The sequence below is a fragment of the Pseudophryne corroboree genome, chromosome 1 (genome assembly GCF_028390025.1).
Source record: "Pseudophryne corroboree isolate aPseCor3 chromosome 1, aPseCor3.hap2, whole genome shotgun sequence".
NCBI lineage: Eukaryota > Metazoa > Chordata > Amphibia > Anura > Myobatrachidae > Pseudophryne > Pseudophryne corroboree.
The window spans coordinates 466195149-466220531 of record NC_086444.1 but is presented as its reverse complement, the minus strand read 5'-3'; the positions used below and the strand labels follow the sequence as shown (position 1 = coordinate 466220531).

The window sequence follows — 25383 nt, the reverse complement described above, 5'->3', positions numbered from 1 at the left end:
TCCTGAAGTCTGCTTTACCAACGGCTCCCTCCGACAGGGAGGCAGCATTGGAAACAATTCACAAGCTGTATATCCAGCAGGTGATAATCAAAGTACCCCTCCTACGACAAGGAAAAGGGTATTATTTTTCCACACTATATTGTGGTACTGAAGCCAGACGGCTTGGTGACACATAGTCTACATCTAAAATGTTTTGAACACTTACATAAAAGGTTCAAATCGAGATAAAGTCACTCAGAGTAGTGATAGCGAACCGGAAAAAAGGGGACTATATGGTGTCCCTGGACATCAAGGATTACCTCCATGTCCAAATTTTGTCCTTCTCATCAAGGGTACCTCTGGTTCGTGGTACAGAACTGTCAATATCAGTTTCAGACGATGCCGTTTGAATTATCCACGGCACCCCGGGCCTTTTTACCAAGGTAATGGCCGAAAAGATGTTTCTTCAAAGAAAAAAGGCATCTAAATTATCCCTTACTTGCACGACCTAAAAAGGGCAAGTTCCAGAGAACAGTTGGAGGTCGGAAGAGCACTATCTAAAGTAGTTCTTCGACGGCACGACTGGATTCTAAATATTCCAAGAATCGCAGCTGTTTTCCGACGATACGTCTGCTGTTCCTAGGGATGATTCTGGACACGGTTCAGAAAAAGGTTTTTCTTCCCGAGGAAAAAGCCAAGGAGTTATCCGACCTGTCAGGAACCTCCTAAAACCAGGAAAGGTGTCTGTATATCAATGCACAAGAGTCCTGGGAAAAATGGTGGCTTTTTACGAAGCAATTCCATTCGGCAGATTCCATGCAAGAATTTTCCAAAGGGATCTGTTGGACAAATGGTCAGGGTCGCATCCTCAGATGCACCTGCGAATAACCCTGTCGCCAAGGACAAGGGTATATCTTCTGTGGTGGTTGCAAAAGGCTCATCTATTGGAGGGCCGCAGATTCGGCATACAGGATTTGATCCTGGTGACCACGGACGCCAGCCTGAGAGGTTGGGGAGCAGTCACACAAGGAAGAAACTTCCAGGGGGTATGGACGAACCTGGAAAAGTCTCTTCACATAAACATTCTGGTACTAAGAGCAATCTAAAATGCTCTAAGCCAGGCGGAACCACTCCTGCAAGGAAAACCGGTGTTGATTCAGTCGGACAACATCACGGCGGTCGCCCATGTAAACAGACAGGGCGGCACAAGAAGCAGGAGTGCAATGGCAGAAGCTGCCAAGATTCTTCGCTGGGCGGAGAATCACGTAATAGCACTGTCAGCAGTGTTCTTCCCGGGCGTGGACAACTGGGAAGCAGACTTCCTCAGCAGACACGATATTCACCCGGGAGAGGGGGGTCTTCATCCAGAAGTCTTCCACATGCTAATAGACTGTTGGGAAAGACCAATGGTAGACATGATGGCGTCTCGCCTCAACAAGAAACTGGACAAGTATTGCGCCAGGTCAAGAGATCCACAGGCAATAGCTGTGGACGCACTGGTAACACCTTGGGTGTACAAATCAGTATATGTGTTTCCTCCTCTGCCTCTCATACCAACGGTATTGAAGATTATACGGTGAAGAGGAGTAAGAACAATACTAGTGGCTCCGGATTGGCCAAGAAGGACTTGGTACCCGGAACTTCAAGAGTTGGTCACGGACGACCCGTGCCCTCTACTTCTGAGAAGGGACCTGCTACAACAGGGTCCCTGTCTTTTTCAAGACTTACCGCGGCTGCGTTTGACGGCATGGCGGTTGAACGCCAGATCCTAAAAGGGAAAGGCATTCCAGAAGAAGTCATTCCTACCTTGATTAAGGCAAGGAAGGAAGTCACCGCGAAACATTATCACCGCATTTGGCGAAAATATGTCGCGTGGTGCGAGGATCGGAGTGTTCCGACGGAGGAATTTCAACTGGGTCGTTTCCTACATTTCCTACAATCAGGATTGTCTATGGGTCTCAAATTGAGATCTATTAAGGTTCAAATTTCGGCCCTGTCAATATTCTTCCAAAAAGAATTGGCCTCAGTTCCTGAGGTACAGACTTTTGTTAAAGGAGTACTGCATATACAGCCTCCTGTGGTGCCTCCGGTGGCACCGTGGGATCTAAATGTAGTTTTAGATTTCCTCAAATCCCATTGGTTTGAACCATTGAATAAGGTGGATTTTAAATATCTCACATGGAAAGTGACTATGTTACTGGCCCTGGCTTCCGCCAGGAAAGTATCTGAATTGGCGGCTTTATCTTATAAAAGCCCTTATCTAATCTTCCATTCGGATAGGGCAGAACTGAGGACTCGTCCGCATTTTCTCCCTAAGGTGGTATCAGCGTTTCACCTGAACCAACCTATTGTGGTGCCTGCGGCCACTGGCGACTTGGAGGACTCCAAGTTGTTGGACGTTGTCAGAGCCTTAAAAAATATACATTTCAAGGACGGCTGAAGTCAGAAAATCTGACCCGCTGTTGATACTATATGCACCCAACAAGTTGGGTGCCCCTGCTTCTAAGCAGACGATTGCTCGTTGGATTTGTAACACAATTCAACTTGCTCATTCTGTGGCAGGCCTGCCACAGCCTAAATCTGTTAAGGCCCATTCCACAAGGAAGGTGGGCTCATCTTGGGCGGCTGCCCGAGGGGTCTCGGCATTACAATTCTGCCGAGCAGCTACGTGGTCGGGGGAAAACACGTTTGTAAAATTCTACAAATTTGATACCCTGGCAAAAGAGGACTGGGAATTCTCTCATTCGGTGCTGCAGAGTCATCCGCACTCTCCCGCCCGTTTGGGAGCTTTGGTATAATCCCCATGGTCCTTTCAGGAACCCCAGCATCCACTTAGGACGATAGAGAAAATAAGAATTTACTTACCGATAATTCTATTTCTCGGAGTCCGTAGTGGATGCTGGGCGCCCATCCCAAGTGCGGATTATCTGCAATACTGTACATAGTTATTGTTAACAAATTCGGGTTATATTGTTAAGGAGCCATCTTTAAGAGGCTCTTTCTGTTATCATACTGTTAACTGGGTTTAGATCACAAGTTGTACGGTGTGATTGGTGTGGCTGGTATGAGTCTTACCCGGGATTCAAATTGCCTCCCTTATTGTGTACGCTCGTCCGGGCACAGTACCTAACTGGAGTCTGGAGGAGGGTCATAGGGGGAGGAGCCAGTGCACACCACCTGATCTGGTAAAAGCTTTACTTTTTTTGTGCCCTGTCTCCTGCGGAGCCGCTATTCCCCATGGTCCTTTCAGGAACCCCAGCATCCACTACGGACTCCGAGAAATAGAATTATCGGTAAGTAAATTCTTATTTTTTTAACTGTGAAATGTCCCCAAAAGTGTGTCTTTTTTTTCTAGGTCAAGTCATGTAAATAATAACTATTACCAAATCTGCATATTTGTTCGTAACATTATACGAACCAGTTTTAAAAAAATATTTAGATCATTTGATTTAAAAGAAAAAAAAAAAAATTGCCAACATTTTTGGAAAACGAATTAGCTAAAGGGTTAAACAAGTGTCATTTCAGGAGGTAGTAAGCAAAAAAATAATTTTACAGAAGACCAAGGAAATAAAACTACTAAACTAACCAGTGCTATATTTTCCTGATGAAAGAATAAATATACACATGGAACATAAAGTAACAGCATTTGTGGGTCTAGCGTAATAAATAAGGGGTGTGGAGCAAACGTGGTTCAACAGATCCTCCGATGAAGGCGATCAAATAGCAACTGCAGGACAGAAAACATTAAGGGCTCTAGTTCTGTCACTAGCTACAAGTTTCCAAGCCAACTATATATAGCTACTATGAGCCATAATTAAAGTCCTTGCCAATTAATAAATTAAGAGTAGGAGGTGAAAATTACTCAGCTTTATCAGAGCAATGCTGAAATAAGAGAAACCTGAGATTGGAAAATGTGATATGTGAAACAAAAGGACATTGAATAAATGAGCATTTTATACAACATAAGAAGACAGTTTCAATTAACACTTGTAACTCCGGGCTGGGTACAGGATTCCGGCAGTCGGGATGCCGGAAGTCGGAATACAGACAGCTGCATCCCGACAGTTTTGAGCAACTAAACTATCCCTACCTCTTACACTAGCCCTCACCCTCCCCTCCACGCAGCCTAACACTAACCCTCCCTCCTCACAGCTCAAGCCTAACACCCCCCAAACCCCGCTGCCTAGAACCCTACCCTTCCACCGCAGCCTAACCCTAACCCTCCCAGTTACTAATACTGTATGTGCTTCCATTCTTCTCAGGCAGAGGCAGGTGTTCTATGAGGGGAAGGTACTAATAAGCGGCTACCAAGACTATGTGACATTCCGTTCACTTTACCTTAAGGGCCCTATACACTTATACGACATGTCCGACCGTCATGTCACAGGCGATCACCCCGGCAGCCTACCGGGCAGCAGGATTGCCCAAGATACATCGTATGCGGTTCTTTTGCATACCATATATCTTAGGCGATCCCAGCCATGCCTGCGGGGTCAGACATGATCGCTAGTGCAGCGCGGTCAATCTGGAGGATCCGATCCGATGTTCACGAAAATGTGCATCGGATCGGAAACACCTCCAAAATGCCCGATTTCACCCGATATATCGGCCCGAATGCCCAAAAATCGGATGAAATCGGGCATTATCGTTCTAGTGTATGGGGCCCTTTACAGTGGCGGCACATGGAGTGGATTTGCCAGGTATGTACTGTAAAACCGGCAAAGCTCTGACAAAAGCTAGGGTGGGGAAGCAGGGAGCATTGGAAACATTTACAGTAAATGCTAATAGAGTTTAACAATATGACTGGAAGAGTTAAGTTTTAGTATTTCTGTTTGTTTTTACAACATGACCGATGAACACTTTAATGTGATACAGTACTGAAACTTAGAAGCACAGAAGTTCAGATTCCCTTACCTTTACACCTTGAATGAGACCATTCATTAGAAATGTATGCTGTGGAAACGTTTCATGTAACACCTACAGAAAATGGGACAGGTGGGTTACAAAAAAGAAAAGAAACTTCCTTCTATAGGTATGCAAAGAAATTACATGTGACAAATGTATGTTAAACGAAAGTGTCCAAAGAGGCTTACATGATCTTAACAGTGTCCAAAACATTACATATATTATAGAATATATAACAATTGGCACCTATTCAGGTCTGGAAAAGAAAACCTCAATGATGTAAGGGGACACAAACGCTCCACAGTGCTGAAGGTTGGTGCCTCTTAATTAAATAAAATGTACCTGTATAATTGTATAAAATGCTTTTTATTATTGTGAAAACATGAATTTACAGGAAACAAATGTGAACAAAGCAGTTACTCATGTGTGGCATATAATGGTGGGGACAATACAGTACTGGACAATAAATTGGGGAGCAAGGGTAACCAAGTAAATACTAAAGACAAAAATTAATTACCTACAATTGTGGAATGTATCATACAATGAGCTACTACTGCTGGATAATGGCATTTAAATTGCTATATTTTTCAGTTAAATGCTGGTTTATCTACCTATTTTGGGAGAAAAATACTAATTAAGATGAAAGCAAGAACCTGTGTTTAGCCTACAGAACTATTATTACTCTTAGGACTTGCAAAGTAGAGATGGACACATTGGAAAGAATTGTTACAATTCAGTTGTTTCGGGTGCCCTTTAATTTTTTTTTTGCGCATATTAGACGTAAAGAGGAAAAACCCAAGTAAAACTAATGGGTGCGATGGAAAAAGTGCTGTTTGGGCACCCAAACAGCCAACTTTTTGCACACTTCAGCTCGCCACCTCAGGGGGGTGCAAACTGAAATGTGTCTGCTGCAACCAATTGGTATCTGATCTGATCATCAGAGCAACAATTGAATAGCTCCGATAGACGCCCATAAAAACAAATGAATTCCCCCCATTGTAAGACATGCAATCTGGAAATAATGCGGAATATACATAATTGACATCTTTGCTGCATCAAAACACCAGAAACTTATAGAGCAAGCATTCCCAAGCACGGTCCTCAAGGCACACCAACAGTGCAGGTTTTAGTGATATCCAGGCTGCAGTACAGGTGGTTAAATCAAAATAACTGAGCTACTAATTAAGTCACCTGTGCTGAAGCCTGGATATCACTAAAACCTGCACTGTTGGTGTGCCTTGAAGACCGTGGTTGGGAATGCCTGTTATAGAGACTACTTAAACCCAACAAAAGTGCATCCATATCTTTAACAGTCATACTCACCACTAGCATTGGCGTCGTTAACAGGCCCCAGGCGAAAAATTCTAGGAAGATGACAACAACAGCATGATACACACTTGGTTTTCCCATGCCTTGTTGCTGATGAGGAAAAAGAAATAGACGACATTTAAGAACAATGAATTTAAGCATATTAAATATTGCAGAGAGGTACTGAAAAGGAAAATAGCTGGTATTCAATAAAGATTAAGGAGGAGGATATTTATCAAAGCTTGGCAAGAAATAAAGTAAAAATCAATAAGCTCCTAACTGTCATTTTACAGGCTGGGCTTGAAAAATGTTAGCTATAAGCTGATTGGTTGGTACTTCATCTCTGTCCACGTTCTCTCTCTCCAAATATCCCCCTAATTCTAATTCCTGTATGAAGTATTTCACCTGGTCTGTCAAAGTAATAAAATAGAAACGTACAATAATATTTTTAATGCTATCTAGTCAGAATGTCACCATGGACATACAGATGTGACCTCATACGTTTAGCCTCAATACGGAATGCAAGGCAACATGCATGGCATGATTAAACTGCCAGGTCAAGTGCAATTGGGCATCTTTTCTTTTGTTTAAAATGCATCTTAGTTGCAATACGATGCCCCAGGAGACTCTTCGGATTCATTTGATATGGAACACACATCTGTGTGTTACGGAGTCTGTATACGGAGCACAACGTAACTCGTATTGGACAAAAACTGCAGCAACTGCATCATAGCACTTCATATGCAAATTCAGTCTCAATCACACACACAGATGTACAAGTGTTGCATATCAACTTAATCAACACAGTCTCCTGGTGCATACTAGTAACAAAACATTGTAACTTAGACGCATAAAAAAAAAAAAAAAAGATGGCTGACACTAAGAGAGTGTCACAGGACCTGGCAGAATGAGAAGGGCTGTTTGGCGCAACTGCAACAATGATGTATGTGGACACTTTATTTGTTTTCTTTTTAGAGTTAGGCTAGGATATGAAAAAAAGTGTATGACAACATTCGTGTCAACATGTTAAATGTCAACATTAGGAACATGTCGACATTTCTGAATGTTGACCTAACGTCCATATCCACATTCTGAATGGTGACACTTCATACTACATCCATTTTTAAAGGTATCCTGAATAAAAAAAGAAGCACAGCCAGACTGGTTGTTTCAGGTGCACCAGGATTACTGGTAGGCCGGCATATAGCTCAGTAAGAAGAAAGCAGCACTTTTGGCCACTTGCCAAGTAAAACCTCAACTTTATTAATGTCAACTTTATTGAATTTCAACCTCAGCAAAAACACAGATTTTGCAAAACCAGCTGCATGCTGAGAGGGTGCCATGAAACGTCTGCACATGCTTTAATTGCCATTTTGATGAAAATTACCATTTGTTGACCTGGAGATTGGAGGACGTTATTTATAATCCAATTTACGTCTTTTTTTATTTTTTTACCATTGAGATGAATTTAAAAAGCATTAAAAAAAATTAAGCAAAAAGTTTAACAAAGCTTCTTTCCACAAGCGTCATCGCAGTACAGAATCAGCTACTGCCAGAGCTATGCATGGAGAATGACCAACGGGAAGCCTCAAGCACAGCTTGCAGCCTCTCAGCATTGCTCCGACTCATTAGATTTGAAGTGCCTATTTTAGAATAGCAATTTAACATATGCCATGGTTAAATAAGAGCTTATTGACAGCTGTGCTACCACCTATGGAAATATTTTACCAATGTGCTCCTAAATGCTGGATAATTCATGGATGGAATATAGTATGTTCTATTGAGTAATCACTTTGTAAGGCAATACGTCCGAGCACAAGCCATATGGTGAACAGATGAAGTACCCTACATAAATGGGACACCACAGTTAATCTGAATATATATTTATAACAGCTTCTGTGTAGTGCAATTAAAAAACCCATAAGATATATCTGTTGAATTATGCAAAACGTTGAATAAAAAAAAAAAAATAAGATTTTACTTACCGATAAATCTATTTCTCGTAGTCCGTAGTGGATGCTGGGACTCCGTAAGGACCATGGGGAATAGCGGCTCCGCAGGAGACAGGGCACAAGAATAAAAGCTTTAGGATCAGGTGGTGTGCACTGGCTCCTCCCCCTATGACCCTCCTCCAAGCCTCAGTTAGGATACTGTGCCCGGACGAGCGTACATAATAAGGAAGGATATTGAATCCCGGGTAAGACTCATACCAGCCACACCAATCACACCGTACAACTTGTGATCTGAACCCAGTTAACAGTATGATAAAACGAAAAGGAGCCTCTGAAAAGATGGCTCACAACAATAATAACCCGAATTTTTGTAACAATAACTATATACAAGTATTGCAGACAATCCGCACTTGGGATGGGCGCCCAGCATCCACTACGGACTACGAGAAATAGATTTATCGGTAAGTAAAATCTTAATTTTCTCTGACGTCCTAGTGGATGCTGGGACTCCGTAAGGACCATGGGGATTATACCAAAGCTCCCAAACGGGCGGGAGAGTGCGGATGACTCTGCAGCACCGAATGAGAGAACTCCAGGTCCTCCTCAGCCAGGGTATCAAATTTGTAGAATTTTGCAAACGTGTTTGCCCCTGACCAAGTAGCTGCTCGGCAAAGTTGTAAAGCCGAGACCCCTCGGGCAGCCGCCCAAGAGGAGCCCACTTTCCTTGTGGAATGGGCTTTTACCGATTTTGGCTGTGGCAGGCCTGCCACAGAATGTGCAAGCTGAATTGTACTACAAATCCAACGAGCAATCGTCTGCTTAGAAGCAGGAGCACCCAGCTTGTTGGGTGCATACAGGATAAACAGCGAGTCAGATTTTCTGACTCCAGCCGTCCTGTAAACATATTTTCAGGGCCCTGACAACGTCAAGCAACTTGGAGTCCTCCAAGTCCCTAGTAGCCGCAGGTACCACAATAGGTTGGTTCATGTGAAATGCAGAAACCACCTTAGGTAGAAATTGAGGACGAGTCCTCAATTCTGCCCTGTCAGAATGAAAAATTAAGTAAGGACTTTTATATGATAAAGCCGCCAATTCTGACACACGCCTGGCTGAAGCCAGGGCTAACAGCATCGTCACCTTCCATGTGAGATATTTGAAGTCCACAGTGGTGAGTGGTTCAAACCAATGTGACTTTAGAAAACTCAACACAACATTGAGATCCCAAGGTGCCACTGGAGGCACAAAAGGAGGCTGTATATGCAGTACCCCTTTTACAAATGTCTGAACTTCAGGCATTGAAGCCAGTTCTTCCTGGAAGAAAATCGACAGGGCCGAAATTTGAACCTTAATGGACCCTAATTTTAGGCCCATAGATAGTCCTGTTTGCAGGAAATGGAGGAAACGACCCAGTTGAAATTCCTCTGTAGGGGCCTTCTTGGCCTCACACCACGCAACATATTTTCGCCAAATGCGGTGATAATGTTTTGCGGTTACGTCCTTCCTGGCCTTGACCAGGGTAGGGATGACTTCATCTGGAATGCCTTTTTCCCTCAGGATCCGGCGTTCAACCGCCATGCCGTCAAACGCAGCCGCGGTAAGTCTTGGAACAGACAAGGCCCCTGCTGGAGCAGGTCCTTTCTCAGAGGTAGAGGCCACGGTTCGTCCGTGAGCATCTCTTGAAGTTCCGGGTACCAAGTCCTTCTTGGCCAATCCGGAGCCACGAGTATAGTTCTTACTCCTCTCCTTCTTATGATTCTCAGTACCTTTGGTATGAGAGGCAGAGGAGGGAACACATACACTGACTGGTACACCCACGGCGTTACCAGGGCGTCCACCGCTATTGCCTGAGGGTCCCTTGACCTGGCGCAATATCTGTCTAGTTTTTTGTTTAGACGGGACGCCATCATGTCCACCTTTGGTTCTTCCCAACGGTTTACTATCAGGTGGAAGACTTCTGGGTGAAGTCCCCACTCTCCCGGGTGGAGGTCGTGTCTGCTGAGGAAGTCTGCTTCCCAGTTGTCCACTCCCGGAATGAACACTGCTGACAGTGCTATCACATGATTTTCCGCCCAGCGAAGAATCCTTGCAGCTTCTGCCATTGCCCTCCTGCTTCTCGTGCCGCCCTGTCTGTTTACGTGGGCGACTGACGTGATGTTGTCCGATTGGATCAATACCGCCTGACCCTGAAGCAGGGGTTTTGCTTGACTTAGGGCATTGTAAATGGCCCTTAGTTCCAGAATGTTTATATGAAGAGATGCTTCCATGCTTGACCACAAGCCCTGGAAATTTCTTCCCTGTGTGACTGCTCCCCAGCCTCTCAGGCTTGCATCCGTGGTCACCAGGATCCAATCCTGAATGCCAAATCTGCGGCCCTCTAGTAGATGAGCACTCTGCAGCCACCACAGAAGAGACACCCTTGTCCTTGGCGACAGGGTTATCCGCTGATGCATCTGAAGATGCGATCCGGACCATTTGTCCAGCAGATCCCACTGAAAAGTTCTTGCATGGAATCTTCCGAATGGAATCGCTTCGTAAGAAGCCACCATTTTTCCCAGGACCCTCGTGCACTGATGCACTGACACCTGGCCTGGTTTTAGGAGGTTCCTGACTAGCTCGGATAACTCCCTGGCCTTCTCCTCCGGGAGAAACACCTTTTTCTGGACTGTGTCCAGAATCATTCCTAGGAACAGTAGACGTGTCGTAGGAATCAGCTGCGATTTTGGAATATTTAGGATCCACCCGTGCTGACGTAACACTACCTGAGATAGTGCTACTCCGACTTCTAACTGTTCCCTGGACCTTGCCCTTATCAGGAGATCGTCCAAGTAAGAGATAATTAAGATGCCTTTTCTTCGAAGAAGAATCATCATTTCGGCCATTACCTTGGTAAAGACCCGAGGTGCCGTGGACAACCCAAACGGCAGCGTCTGAAATTGATAATGACAGTTTTGTACTACAAACCTGAGGTACCCTTGGTGAGACGGGTAGATTGGGACGTGGAGATAAGCATCCTTGATGTCCAGAGACACCATATAGTCCCCTTCTTCCAGGTTTGCTATCCATCTTGAATTTGAACCTCTTTATGTAAGTGTTCAAGGATTTCAGATTTAAAATTGGTCTCACCGAGCCGTCCGGCTTCGGTACCACAAACAGCGTGGAATAATACCCCTTTCCCTGTTGTAGGAGGGGTACCTTGATTATCACCTGCTGGGAATACAGCTTGTGAATGGCTTCCAAAACTGCCTCCCTGTCGGAGGGAGACTTTGGTAGAGCAGACTTCAGGAACCGGCGAGGGGGAAACGCCTCGAATTCCAGTTTATACCCCTGCGATACTACCTGTAGAATCCAGGGATCCACTTGCGAGTGAGCCCACTGCGCGTTGAAATTCTTGAGACGGGCCCCCACCATGTCTGAGTCTGCTTGTAAAGCCCAAGCGTCATGCTGAAGACTTGGCAGAAGCAGGGGAGGGCTTCTGCTCCTGGGAAGCGGCTGCATGGTGCAGTCTTTTTCCCCTTCCTCTGCCCCGGGGCAGGAAGGAATGGCCTTTAGCTCGCTTGTACTTATGGGAACGAAAGGACTGAGTTTGAAAAGACGGTGTCTTTTTCTGCTGATGTGAAGTGACCTGGGGTAAAAAGGTGGATTTTCCAGCCGTTGCCGTGGCCACCAGGTCCGATAGACCAGCCCCAAATAACTCCTCCCCTTTATACGGCAATACTTCCATATGTCGTTTGGAATCCGCATCGCCTGACCACTGTCGCGTCCATAACGCTCTTCTGGCAGAAATGGACATAGCACTTACTCTTGATGCCAGGGTGCAGATATCCCTCTGTGCATCACGCATATATAGTAATGCATCCTTCAAATGCTCTATAGTTAACAGTATATTGTCCCTATCCAGGGTATCAATATTTTCAGTCAGGGAATCCGACCACGCGACTCCAGCACTGCACATCCAGGCTGAAGCGATTGCTGGTCGCAGTATAACACCAGTATGTGTGTATATACTTTTAAGAATATTTTCCAGCCTTCTATCTGCTGGTTCATTGAGGGTGGCCGTATCAGGAGACGGTAACGCTACTTGTTTAGATAAACGTGTGAGCGCATCTACCCTAGGGGGTGTTTCCCAACGCGTCCTAACCTCTGACGGGAAAGGATATAGTGCCAATAATTTTTTAGAAATTAGCAGTTTTTTGTCGGGGGAAACCCACGCTTTATCACACACCTCATTTAACTCATCTGACTCAGGGAAAACTATTGGTAGTTTTTTCACACCCCACATAATACCCTTCTTTGTGGTACTTGTAGTGTCAGAAATGTTCAATGCCTCCTTCATTGCCGTGATCATGTAACGTGTGGCCCTACTGGACATTACGTTTGTCTCCTCACCGTCGACACTAGACTCAGTATCTGTGTCTGGGTCTGTGTCGACCCACTGAGGTAACGGGCGTTTTAGGGCCCCTGACGGTGTCTGAGACGCCTGGACAGGCACTGATTGATTTGCCGGCTGTCTCATGTCATCAACCGTTCTTTGCAAAGTGCTGACATTATCACTTAATTCTTTAAATACGATCATCCAGTCAGGTGTCGACACCCTAGGGGGTGACATCACTAACCCAGGCAATTGCTCCGCCTCCACATCATTTTCCTCCTCATACATGTCGACACACACGTACCGACACACAGCACACACACCGGGAATGCTCTGATAGAGGACAGGACCCCACAAGCCCTTTGGAGAGACAGAGGGAGAGTCTGCCAGCACACACCAAGCGCTATATATATATATATATATATATACAGGGATAACCTTATATAAGTGTTATTCCCTTATAGCTGCTGTTTATATAAAATTTTTAGCTGCCAATAGTGCCCCCCCTTCTCTTTTTTACCCTGATTCTGTAGCAAGTCTGCAGGGGAGAGTCAGGGAGCCGTCCTTCCAGCGGAGCTGTGAGGGAAAATGGCGCTTGTGTGCTGAGGAGATAGGCTCCGCCCCTTCACGACGTTCTTATCTCCCGCTCTTTTCTGTAAAAATGGCAGGGGTTAAAATACATCCATATAGCCCAAGAGCTATATGTGATGTATTCTTTTGCCAACCTAAGGTATTATCTGTTATATTGCGTCTCGGGGCGCTCCCCCCCAGCGCCCTGCACCCTCAGTGACCGGAGTGTGAAGTGTGCTGAGAGCAATGGCGCACAGCTGCGGTGCTGTGCGCTACCTTAGTCTGAAGACAGGATCGTCTTCTGCCGCCGATTTCACCGGACCTCTTCGCTCTTCTGGCTCTGTAAGGGGGCCGGCGGCGCGGCTCCGGGACCCATCCAGGCTGAACCTGTGATCGTCCCTCTGGAGCTAATGTCCAGTAGCCTAAGAAACCCAATCCACTCTGCACGCAGGTGAGTCCGTTTCTTCTCCCCTTAGTCCCACGATGCAGTGAGCCTGTTGCCAGCAGGACTCACTGAAAATAAAAAACCTAAAATACACTTTTATTCTAAGCAGCTCAGGAGAGCCACCTAGCCTGCACCCTTCTCGTTCGGGCACAAAAATCTAACTGAGGCTTGGAGGAGGGTCATAGGGGGAGGAGCCAGTGCACACCACCTGATCCTAAAGCTTTTATTCTTGTGCCCTGTCTCCTGCGGAGCCGCTATTCCCCATGGTCCTTACGGAGTCCCAGCATCCACTAGGACGTCAGAGAAAATTTTATTCTTTACCTGATAATGAAGTAGCGTGACGTGGTTTGTTGCTAAGCTGCAACTTCTGACTATCAGTCAGACTAAGGGGGTAATTCAGATCTGATTGCAGCAGAAATTTTTTTAGCTAATGGGCAAAACCATGTGCACTGCAGTGGTTAGGGGGGCAGATATAACATTTTCAGAAAGAGTTAGATTGGGTGGGTTATATTGTTTCCGTGCAGGGTAAATACTGGCTGCTCTATTTTTACATTGCAATTTAGAATTCAGTTTGAACACACCCCACCCAAATCTAACTCTCTCTAACTATATCTGCCCCCCTGCAGTGCACATGGTTTTGCCCATTAGCTAACAAATTTGAAGCTGCGATCAGATCTGAATTAGGCCTTAAAGGGGGGTACACACATAGAGATGTGTGCTGAGCGATCTATCACGGACCGCTCAGCACTCATTCAGCACGATGAGTGCTGAGCGGAGGGGGGGGAAGGCGCTTGCTTCACACAGCAGTGAAGTGAGCAACCTGACTAGACTGTGCCTGCATGCACAATCTAGAACCGGCGATAGCGATGCGCCGTGGGCATACACATAGTGAGATCTGTGTTTAATTTCTAAGCAACCTAGTCAGATTGCTTAGAAATTAAGCTCCGATTTCTCTGTGTGTACCCCCCTTAAGATAGGGATGCAACTGATGTCAACAAAACGGACATGGGACGTACTGTATATACTGTATGTTATCTCATCACCCATGGCACTTTTTCACTGTCACAAACCTATTATAGCTCTGAAGGCAGGTGCTACAAGAAATTGCTCAGTCCTGACAGTATGTCATGGCTGCAAATGAACAAAGCATTTGCAGAACTATGGAACATAATGTAAAAAGAAACAAACCCTGCTGCTTTGTACAGCGAGATAATTAGTTTCATTTAACAGCAATTTACTTCTGGGAATACCTTAAAAATAGAGAACAAGCCTTGACAGTCTGTCTTGAAAAATACAATTTTAACCCCTATACCAACAAAAACCAAAGTGATCAACATTATTAAATATAATTGGACTTTTATAATTATACTTTTACTATAGTCCCTAAAAAAAAAATAAGCTGTCGCTTTTCAGATTGAATTTATCAAAAAATGTATAACTATTTAAATTTGCCAGCTTTTATAGGCTAGGAAACTCATTAGGCTGATACTTTGTTGAGCCACAATAATGGCCCTCATTCCGAGTTGTTCGCTCGGTATTTTTCATCGCATCGCAGTGAAAATCCGCTTAGTACGCATGCGCAATGTTCGCATTGCGACTGCGCCAAGTAACTTTACTATGATGAAAGTAATTTTACTCACGGCTTTTTCTTCGCTCCGGCGATCGTAATGTGATTGACAGGAAATGGGTGTTACTGGGCGGAAACACGGCGTTTCAGGGGCGTGTGGCTGAAAACGCTACCGTTTCCGGAAAAAACGCAGGAGTGGCCGGGGAAACGGTGGGAGTGCCTGGGCGAACGCTGGGTGTGTTTGTGACGTCAACCAGGAACGACAAGCACTGAAATGATCGCACAGGCAGAGTAAGTCTGGAGCTACTCTGAAACTGCTAAGTAGTTAGTAATCGCAATATTGCGAATACATCGGTCGCAATTTTAAGAAGCTAAGATTCACTCCCAGTAGGCGGCGGCTTAGCGTGTGTAACTCTGCTAAAATCGCCTTGCGACCGATCAACTCGGAATGAGGGCCAATAATTCCCCAAACTGCAGAACACACCAGTCCAGTGTGCAAATCATGAGATTTCAGCCCGTCAGCTTGGCTGTGTGCAGAGGCTTCTGGTACCATTACAGAATCAGAGCTAAGTAGATTACAGCAGTAAATCAGTTTCCTCTGCATAGGGAGCTTTCCCTGTGCAACAAGTATGCTGGAGATTTTTTTTTTTTTCATTTTCAAATGCACTTCACTCTTTATCCAAAAATGACACATTGTATTTTAGACGTTGTCACTAAATAAATTGGTAACGATGTACCAACTTTGTGAATATTTAAAACACTGGTGCTTTGGGAAGCTGTAATACACACCAAGACTATGGCCTCATTTCGAGTTGATCGCTAGCTGCCGTTGGTCGCTGCGTAGCGATCAGTTAAAAAAACTGCAAAACTGCGCATGCACCGCAATGCGCACGGGTACAAAGTGCATCGTGGTTTTGCACAGGTTCTAGCTACGCTTTCAGTCACACAGCCGATCGCAAGGAGATTGACAGGAAGTGGGAGCTTCTGAGTGTCAACTGACCGTTTTCTGGGAGTGTTTGGAAAAACGCAGGCGTGGCCGGGCGTTTGCTAGGCAGGTATCTGACGTCATTACCGTGTCACTCGTCGCAACAATCATCACACAGAATAAGTAACTACAGGGCTGGTCTTGTTTTGCACAAAATGTGTTTGTAGCCGCTCTGCTGCACAGGCGTTCGCACTCCTGCAAAGCGAAAATACACTCCTCCGTGGGCGGCGACTATGCGTCTTCACGGCTGCAAAAAGTAGCTAGCGAGCGATCAACTCGGAATGAGGACCAATGTTCACAGATATACATTTCAAAAATGCATCTGAAAACGTGTGTACAATTCTGGTGCATTATGACTAGTCACTTGCATTGACAAATGCAGCGAAATAAAACAATGCTACTTTCTGAGCTGTTTTGTGTGAGGTTATAATTTCTACAAGCAGAGCGCTAATGCACTTTCCATTCGTTAAATAATGCATGAAATTCACAATAAAATGACTGTATAGGAGCAAAGGAGCTGCATGCAATATTTGCCTTTTTTGGGAGATTGGCTTTTAAACAAATGTTCAGCTCACATTTGAGTCTGAACAAGGAGAGCTACTCACATACATAAAACAATGATTCATCTGTCTACTCTTTTCCTCCTCTGGGCAAATGCACACGTGTGACGGAGCCTTTACAGGCAGGATTAGATGTACATGTAGTTGTAGAGATACATGTACAGAAATGTCACAGACAATATGACTACAATAAATATAGAAATGGATTTCCTCTCACACAAATATTCCACCACCTACACCCTTCCTCTTTCTTCCTATTCCTCCACCCTGGTTTAGAACAATCAAAACCCTTCCTTCATTTCACTGACATGTAACAGATTCTGGTCACCTGAGCCTTCTTATTCACGTCTCTGCAGCAACATTTAGACAGGAAACAGCCTAACTTTACTCTTGCCTAGTTTCTGTTTTAGTTCATATTCATTGTATTTAGAAATGAAACTTTGGCAGAATGCCTGGCTTCATCCTCTGCATTGTACAGGAAGGGGAGCACACTTTCAGAACACACTCTGAAGTTATATAGCATTCAGATATAACTCTAATTAGGAGTCGCATTAAAAATGAAAAATATTAGAGTGGTTGCCTCGAGGCAAATATATTTTTAAATAGGGATTACCAACCCCAGGCCTCAAGTACCACCCAACAGGTCATGTTTTTAGGATTTCTTTTATTATGCACAGGTGAGTTAAGGAGGGATGTACTAAGCACTGAAAACAGTGGAGAAGTGAGCCAGTGGAGAAGTTGCCCATGGCAGCCCATCAGCATTGAAGTAATGTTTTATAATTTGCATTCTTTAAAATTTATACAAAGCAGCTGATTGGTTGCCATGGACAACTTCTCCACTGGCTCACTTCTCCACTCTTTTCACTGTTTAGTACATCTCCCCTTAATCTAGTATCCAAAATGCTTCAGCAGACCGAAATTCTCTAAACCTATTGGGAAAACCTGAGGTTCGGAACCACTGCTTTAAACCATTTGCAAGACGCTAAATACATTTGTAAATACAAAAAACAAATGCATATCACTACCACAAGAACCATGTTATCTGCAATTGGTCGCATGAAACCAAAAAATAAAAAAAGATTTTATAAAATAAAATTGATAGTGGGTTAAGAAAATAGATTGGTTCTGCTCTCCAACTCCATCCCTAGTTTACATTCATTTTATTTTTATTTTTTTAATTTCATTTCAGTTGCAAAATGGACCCAAAAATACTTTCCCTTCAACTTTCCCTCCCTGTCACTCCCCGCTTTGAGTTGCGTAAAAGAAAAGAAAAAGTTTATTTTCATCAGTTGATTTAATGATTATTCAAACTTCTTGGTATAATGGATAGAGGTTTTAGAGAGCCCACAATACAAAGACCACAGCATTTACAAAGTGATGACAATGGTACAGAGAAGTCCATTACAGCACATGACTAGTGATCTCTAGGACAGTTATTGGCATCAGATGGCTTTACAGCAGCATGGTGACCAATAAGCCCACCCCTGGAACCCCGATCTTTTTCCTGCGTCAGCTACTCTTTTCTCAGGTTTATGTCCCATCAGTCTCAGATCTAGGGCCTAATTCAGTAAGGATTGCAAATTCTGCTAATTAGCAGAACTTGCAATCCGTTTGCTAGCATGCTGGAGGCAGCCCATCACAGGGCAAGGCCGCCCAGCATGCTGACTGCCGCCTCCCCCTTTAACAAGCAGAAATTGCGAACACATCGCAATTTCTGCTCGTTAACAGAAATAGAGAATGCCTCCTGCCGGAGGCCGGGCGCAATGTTCCCGATCGCGGCGGCTGCGTGTGATGTCAGACAGCCAGCACGATCATGCCCCCGTTCACGCTGCACCGCCCCCCATTTTGCCGGTTCCGTGCCCGCAACGCTCCAACCTGGAAACTGAGAGTTTCCGCTCTCCCCACCGCCTCTACCTGATTGGATCACATTTTCTGCGGCCCCCCGCAGAAAATGCGGGTGCATGCGCAGGACAGGCACTAAGCATGTGCCCACAGAGCGATCGCAATAATTCCAGAGTTTAACTCAAGATGGGCCAACAGCTAAAGCAGTGCGGTTCTTAAAACTGGGAACAAGACTGAACTTTTATTTCATTTTCCAAAATGACAGTTCGGAGCAGATTGGTTGGCAGGTTCTCTCTCCCAATGTCATCACTCTCCACGGCTTAGTACATCTCTCCCTCAGACACACATTTCTGACTGAAAAATTTCACAGAATGTCAAATTTAACACACAACTCAAATCACCACACATCAGATCTCATCAAACATGACTTGTACAATGATGATCTATTCAAAGAACTTGAACAGGACTTCCTTGAGCAGCCACTTCAGAATCAGCAAATAGCGATAGTTTTATTCACTTACGCTGTTATTTTTAATTAATAAAACTGCACTGCGCAATGGTAGGGATGATAGAGCGAGCCAGAGAATGTTCTCTTGGGGGTAGTGACCATCTAAGGGATGTAATATTCAAATCTTGAACAGTGCTATGATCTCCTGTACCTTGAGTATGTATTACAATTATATATATATATATATATATATATATATATATAGATATATATATATAGATATATAGATATATATATAGATAGATATATATATATATAGATAGATATATATATAGATAGATATATAGATAGAGAGAGAGAGAGAGGGGAATTGGGTACCCAAGGATTATGTCAACACCAGAAATTAAAAAGAACCTCAGATCAGAAAGTTACACGGTGTGATTTGATCTAACGTTAAAATATAAGAATAAACTGTTCATTTAATAATTTATTAAAAATGATACAGAAGCATACATAGGGGTATATGCAATTAGCGGCGAATCGCGGCAATTTTTCGGCCGTTTTTCAATTCGACAGTCTAATTTCGGCAAGTGGGTGCCGAAATTGACCATATTCAATAAAAAACGGATTCGACAGTCCCGCTGACGAAAAAAGGCCGATTTGACGGATTTTGTTCCGTTTTTTTAAAAACGGGAAAAAACACGGAAAAAAATGGCAACCTCGGGCTCTTCGAGCTGGTCCTGGTTCTAAAAATCCGGGGGGGGAAATGGACAGGGGATCCCCCGTATTTTTAAAACCAGCACCGGGCTCTGCGCCTGGTGCTGGTGCAAAAAATACGGGGGACAAAAAGAGTAGGGGTCCCCCATATTTTTTACACCAGCATCGGGCTCCACTAGCTGGACAGATAATGCCACAGCCGGGGGTCACTTTTATACAGCGCCCTGCGACCGTGGCATTAAATATCCAACTAGTCACCCCTGGTTGGGGTACCCTGGGGGAGTGGGGACCCCTTCAATCAAGGGGTCCCCCCCAGCCACCCAAGGGCCAGGGGTGAAGCCCGAGGCTGTCCCCCCCATCCAAGGGCTGCGGATGGGGGGCTGATAGCCTTGAGAAAATAGGAAGAATATTGTTTTTTCCTGTAGTACTACAAGTCCCAGCAAGCCTCCCCCGCAAGCTGGTACTTGGAGAAAAACAAGTACCAGCATGCGGGAGAAAAACGGGCCCGCTGGTACCTGTAGTACTACTGGAAAAAAAATACCCAAATAAAAACAGGAGACACACACCTTGAGAGTAAAACTTTATTGCACACCTGCCGACACACATACTTACCTATGTTGACCCGCCGACTGCCACGTCTCCTGATCCGACGATCCGGGGTACCTGTGAATAAAATTATACTCACCTCAATCCAGGGTCCAGATATAAATCCTCGTACTTGGCAAAACAAATAAACGAACACCCGGACCAGCGGACTGAAATGGGTCCCATGTTTACACATGGAACCCCTTTCCACGAATGCCGGGACCCCACGTGACTGCTGTCACCGAGGTCCCTTCAGCCAATCAGGAAGCGCTACTTCGTTGCACTCACCTGACTGGCTGTATGCGCGTGTGACCTCAGACAGCGCATCGCAAAGCCTCTCCATTACTTTCAATGGTGGGAACTTTGCCGTCAGCGGTGGGGTTACCCGCGGTCAGCCGCTGACCGCGGGTGACCTCACCGCTGACGCAAAGTTCCCACCATTGAGTATAATGGAGAGGCTTTGCGAAGCGCTGTCAGACAGCTCAGACGTGCAGCCAATCAGCAGAGTGCCAGGACGTTGCGCTCGCTGATTGGCTTAAGAGACCTTTCTGTGACATCAGTCACGGGGGGTCTCTGCATTCGGGGAAAGGGGTCCCATGTGAAAACATGGGACCCCTTTCAGTCCGCTGGTCCGGGTGTGCGTTTATTTGTTTTGCCAAGTATGAGGATTTATATCTGGACACTGGATTGAGAGGAGTATAATCTTATTCACAGGTACCCCGGATCGTCGGATCAAGAGACGTGGCAGTCGGCGGGTCAACATAGGTAAGTATGTGTGTGTCGGCAGGTGTGCAATAAAGTTTTACTCTCAAGGTGTGTGTCTCCTGTTTTTATTTGGGTATTTTTTTCCCAGTAGTACTACAGGTACCAGCGGGCCCGTTTTTCTCCCACATGCTGGTACTTGTGGTTCTCCAAGTACCAGCTTGCGGGGGAGGCTTGCTGGGACTTGTAGTACTACAGAAAAAAAAACAATATTCTTGTCATTTTCTCAAGGCTATCAGCCCCCATCCGCAGCCCTTGAATGGGGGGGGACAGCCTCGGGCTTCACCTCTGGCCCTTGGGTGGCTGGGGGGGACACCCCTTGATTGAAGGGGTCCCCACTCCCCCAGGGTACCCCGGCCAGGGGTGACTAGTTGGATATTTAATGCCACGGCCGCAGGGCGCTGTATAAAAGTGACCCCCGGCTGTGGTATTATCTACCCAGCTAGTGGAGCCCGATGCTGGTGTAAAAAATATGGGGGACCCCTACTCTTTTTATCCCCCGTATTTTTTGCACCAGCACCAGGCGCAGAGCCCGGTGCTGGTTTTAAAAATACGGGGGATCCCCTGTCCATTTTTTCCACCGGATTTTTAGAACCAGGACCGGCTCGAAGAGCCCGAGGCTGGTTATGCTTTGGAGGGGGGACCCCATGCCTTTTTTTTCGGGATTTTACCATTCCATTTAAAATAATAATAATAATAATAATAATTATAATAATAATATTTTTTAAAAACATATAAATAATACTTGTGCCTCCCAAAAAGACAAACCAAGTACCTAATCCCTTCTAATATAAATAGATATGCTATTACCAATAAAAAAAACACACAAAAAAACATGTTTTAAATTTTTTTTATTAGATTCCGCCACCAAAGTGTGGCGGATTGAAAATGACGAATTTACTGTCTAAAAGCACTGTTGTCGAATTTACAAACTTCAATTGAATATACTTTTGTCGAATTGCCGCATTTGTACCATTGCAGAAAAGTCGAATATGACAAATGTCGAATTTCAAAAAGTCAAATTTTGAAAGTCCGTTTTTTTGACGGAAAGTACTGAATTGCATTGTCGATTTTTTTTTTTTTTGGCGAAAAAGTCCCGATTTTCGACAATTTCGGGAATTCGACCGCAGTTGCATATACCCCATAGTGTCCATCATATTACATAGTCAACAAGATGCAAATCTCCTATGTTTTGTGGAAGAGTGCAGGTAAACTTCTGCTTGTATCCTTAATCTTCCTCATTGAATATTCGGAGATAACATCAGAAAATAGAGAAATAACCCAACGCGTTTCGTCTAATATCAAGACTTCATCTCAAAAGTCAGCTTAAAAAATGGAGCTCATGCATACAAATGATCCTTGTATAAAAAAATGGATTCTGGAACCTTCCAACAGCAAGTCAGTGACAGTGGAGCATAAGCGCCCCTGTCCTTATGGCGCTGCTCTCTACAAGATAGCATGCCAATGTGGCAGTCAACGTACGAACGGCCAGCAGCACTGACCATTCCGACACCTGCAGCTATCGCTTTCTACAGCTGCAGGTGTTGTTGTCTGACCACAGCAGGGACAGCACCGTGCCTGCGGCTCTGGGACACATGTAAGATCTTGCGAGACTTGCAAGATCTCGCGCATGCCCAGTGAGCCAGCTATGGGGGGAGGGGGATGGGGGAACACAGCGTATCAGCACCAGGCTGATGTGCCTGTGTGCGCCGACAGGCATCACTCTGCACCGGCGCTAGTGCTTCCCGCTTCTCCTCTTTAATAGGAAGACTAATACGGCACGATATATGCTGGTATCATACATATACCCCAAAGTACTAACCAATCGGCTACTAACTGTCATTTTGCACTGTCCGCCTATCTCTGCAATATCACAAGTTGGTCAGAAAAAGTTGGCTGATTGACTGGTCTCCTGAAAAAAGTTGAATAGGTGTGTGGGGCAGTGTTTTAGTTGGACAGACAAGTTGGGCAGTTGGGACTGTTGGAGGAAAGTCGGTTTTCATATTAGGCTGGGGCCACACATAGCGGCCAAGTGGCGGGACCTGCTTGGCCGCAAGGGGACTGCACATGGGCGCCTATGTAAACGCCAACACATGTGCAGCAGTCCCGCCACCGCCGGATCCAAACTGCAGCTTGCTGCAGTTGAGCCAGGTGACAAGACGACGGGATTTCAATGTGAACACATACATTTCAATGTATGTGTTCACACAGTGCGGCTGTACCTCACTTTGCTCTCAATGACCGGCAGCTTCTCTCCTCTGTGTCTGACTCCACCATGGCCATCACCTGTAGGGCTCTCTCCTCCAGTGAGATGCCCCCTGCTCACCCGGGTACCTAGCCTCTTACTGCCTAGCCCAGCTGTCACTGTCTGCAGCTTAAGTTTTAAACTTTCTGGCTCACGATAGTTTCCATGGCAACTGCTCCTCAAGCTTGGTACACACTGGCCAATATATTGGCCGTTCTATTGATATATTGCTGGCCTGTAGACAAGTGTGTACCAACGATATGTTTGTGAATGCCATCGTCCACAGACATAAGGCGTCGGCCCTGCCGCACACACAATGACCAATATATGTATGTACAGATATATTGGAGCAGCGTTGTGTGTGTGTACGGGTGGTCAGCCAACCACCCGTACACACGCTGCAGAGGCCGCCGGTGATTGACGGATCAACTGGGCAGGCGCATGTAAATGTCTGCCCTTTTTGTGACGTTAGTCGCGACGGAAAGGGTAGTGTGTATGCACAACACACTGCCCGATCCGCCTATAAATATATGCGCATCCATTGATCTGCAGATATATCGATCAGTGTGTATGCACCATAACACTGCCAGATCAGCACTAACCCTTCACTGTCGCAATACGTAGTCCAAACATCAGTGGGGGTTACATGCCCAAGGAGGTATGAGGGGCAGATTTATTAAGCTTGGTGAAGTGATAAATAGACGTTATGGTAAGAACTTACCGTTGATAACGTGATTTCTCTTATGTCCACAGGTATCCACAGGATAACATTGGGATATGGTTGAGCGACAGCAGAAATGGCACCAACACGGTCACGAGCTATCTGGCCTCCCAGGATGCATCGGGGCCTCACCATATAGTCCCGCCCACTGATCAGTTCTTTCCACAGCGATTTAGGCAGGAGCATCAGGTAAAGACCTGTTTAGGCGATAAGAACACACATGCACACCCTTCCATACAAGAAGGAAGAGGTTTAGGGGTATATGCAATTGCGGTCGAATTCCCGAAAATGTCGAAAAACGGGACATTTTCGCCAAAAAAGAAAAAAAAAAAAAATCGACAATGCAATTCAGTACTTTTTGCCAAAAAACGGACTTTCCAAATTCGACTTTTTGAAATTCGACATTTCTGCAATGGTACAAATGCGGCAATTCGACAAAAGTATATTCAATTGAAGTTTGTAAATTCGACAACAGTGCTTTTAGACAGTAAATTCGTCATTTTCAATCCGCCACACTTTGGTGGCGGAATCTAATAAAAAATATTTAAAACATGTTTTTTTTTTTGTGTTTTTTTTATTGGTAATAGCATATCTATTTATATTAGAAGGGATTAGGTACTTGGTTTGTCTATTTTAAAAGGCACAAGTATTATTTATATATTTTAAAAAATATTATATTTTTTTATTTTTTCTTAAATGGAATGGTAAAAACCCGAAAAAAATAGCGTGGGGCCCCCCTCCAAAGCATAACCAGCCTCGGGCTCTTCGAGCCGGTCCTGGTTCTAAAAATCCGGGGGAAAAACTGACAGGGGATCCCCCGTATTTTTAAAACCAGCACCGGACTCTGCGCCTGGTGCTGGTTCAAAAAATACGGGGGACAAAAAGAGTAGGGGTCCCCCGTATTCTTTACACCAGCATCGGGCTCCACTAGCTGGACAGATAATGCCACAGCCGGGGGTCACTTTTATACAGCGCCCTGCGGCCGTGGCATTAAATATCCAACTAGTCACCCCTGGCCGGGGTACCCTAGGGGAGTGGGGACCCCTTCAATCAAGGGGTCGTCCCCCAAGCCACCCAAGGGCCAGGGGTGAAGCCCGAGGCTGTCCCCCCCCCCCCCCCATCCAAGGGCTGTGGATGGGGGGCTGATAGCCTTGAGAAAAGTGAAAGAATATTGTTTTTTCCAGTAGTACTACTAGTCCCAGCAAGCCTCCCCCGCAAGCTGGTACTTGGAGAACCACAAGTACCAGCATGCGGGAGAAAAACGGGCCCGCTGGTACCTGTAGTTCTACTGGAAAAAAATACCCAAATAAAAACAGAACACGCACACCGTGAGAGTAAAACTTTATTTCACACATGTCGACACACACACATACCTATGTTCTTACCTATGTTCACACGCCGACCTCTGTCCACTTGTCCAAGT

General features: G+C 45.1%; 1 protein-coding gene across 1 annotated transcript in view; it reads right to left on the bottom strand.

Annotated features, from left to right (window-relative positions):
• LOC134982190 (hippocampus abundant transcript 1 protein-like) overlaps window positions 1–25383 on the bottom strand; it is a 127142-nt gene that overhangs the window by 62119 nt on the left and 39640 nt on the right. The window contains exons 3-4 of the mRNA XM_063948709.1: window positions 6208–6303; window positions 4894–4956 (exon numbers count right to left, since the gene is read on the bottom strand). Coding sequence (XP_063804779.1) covers window positions 4894–4956; window positions 6208–6303 — 159 coding nt within the window. The remainder of the gene's footprint in view (window positions 1–4893; window positions 4957–6207; window positions 6304–25383) is intronic.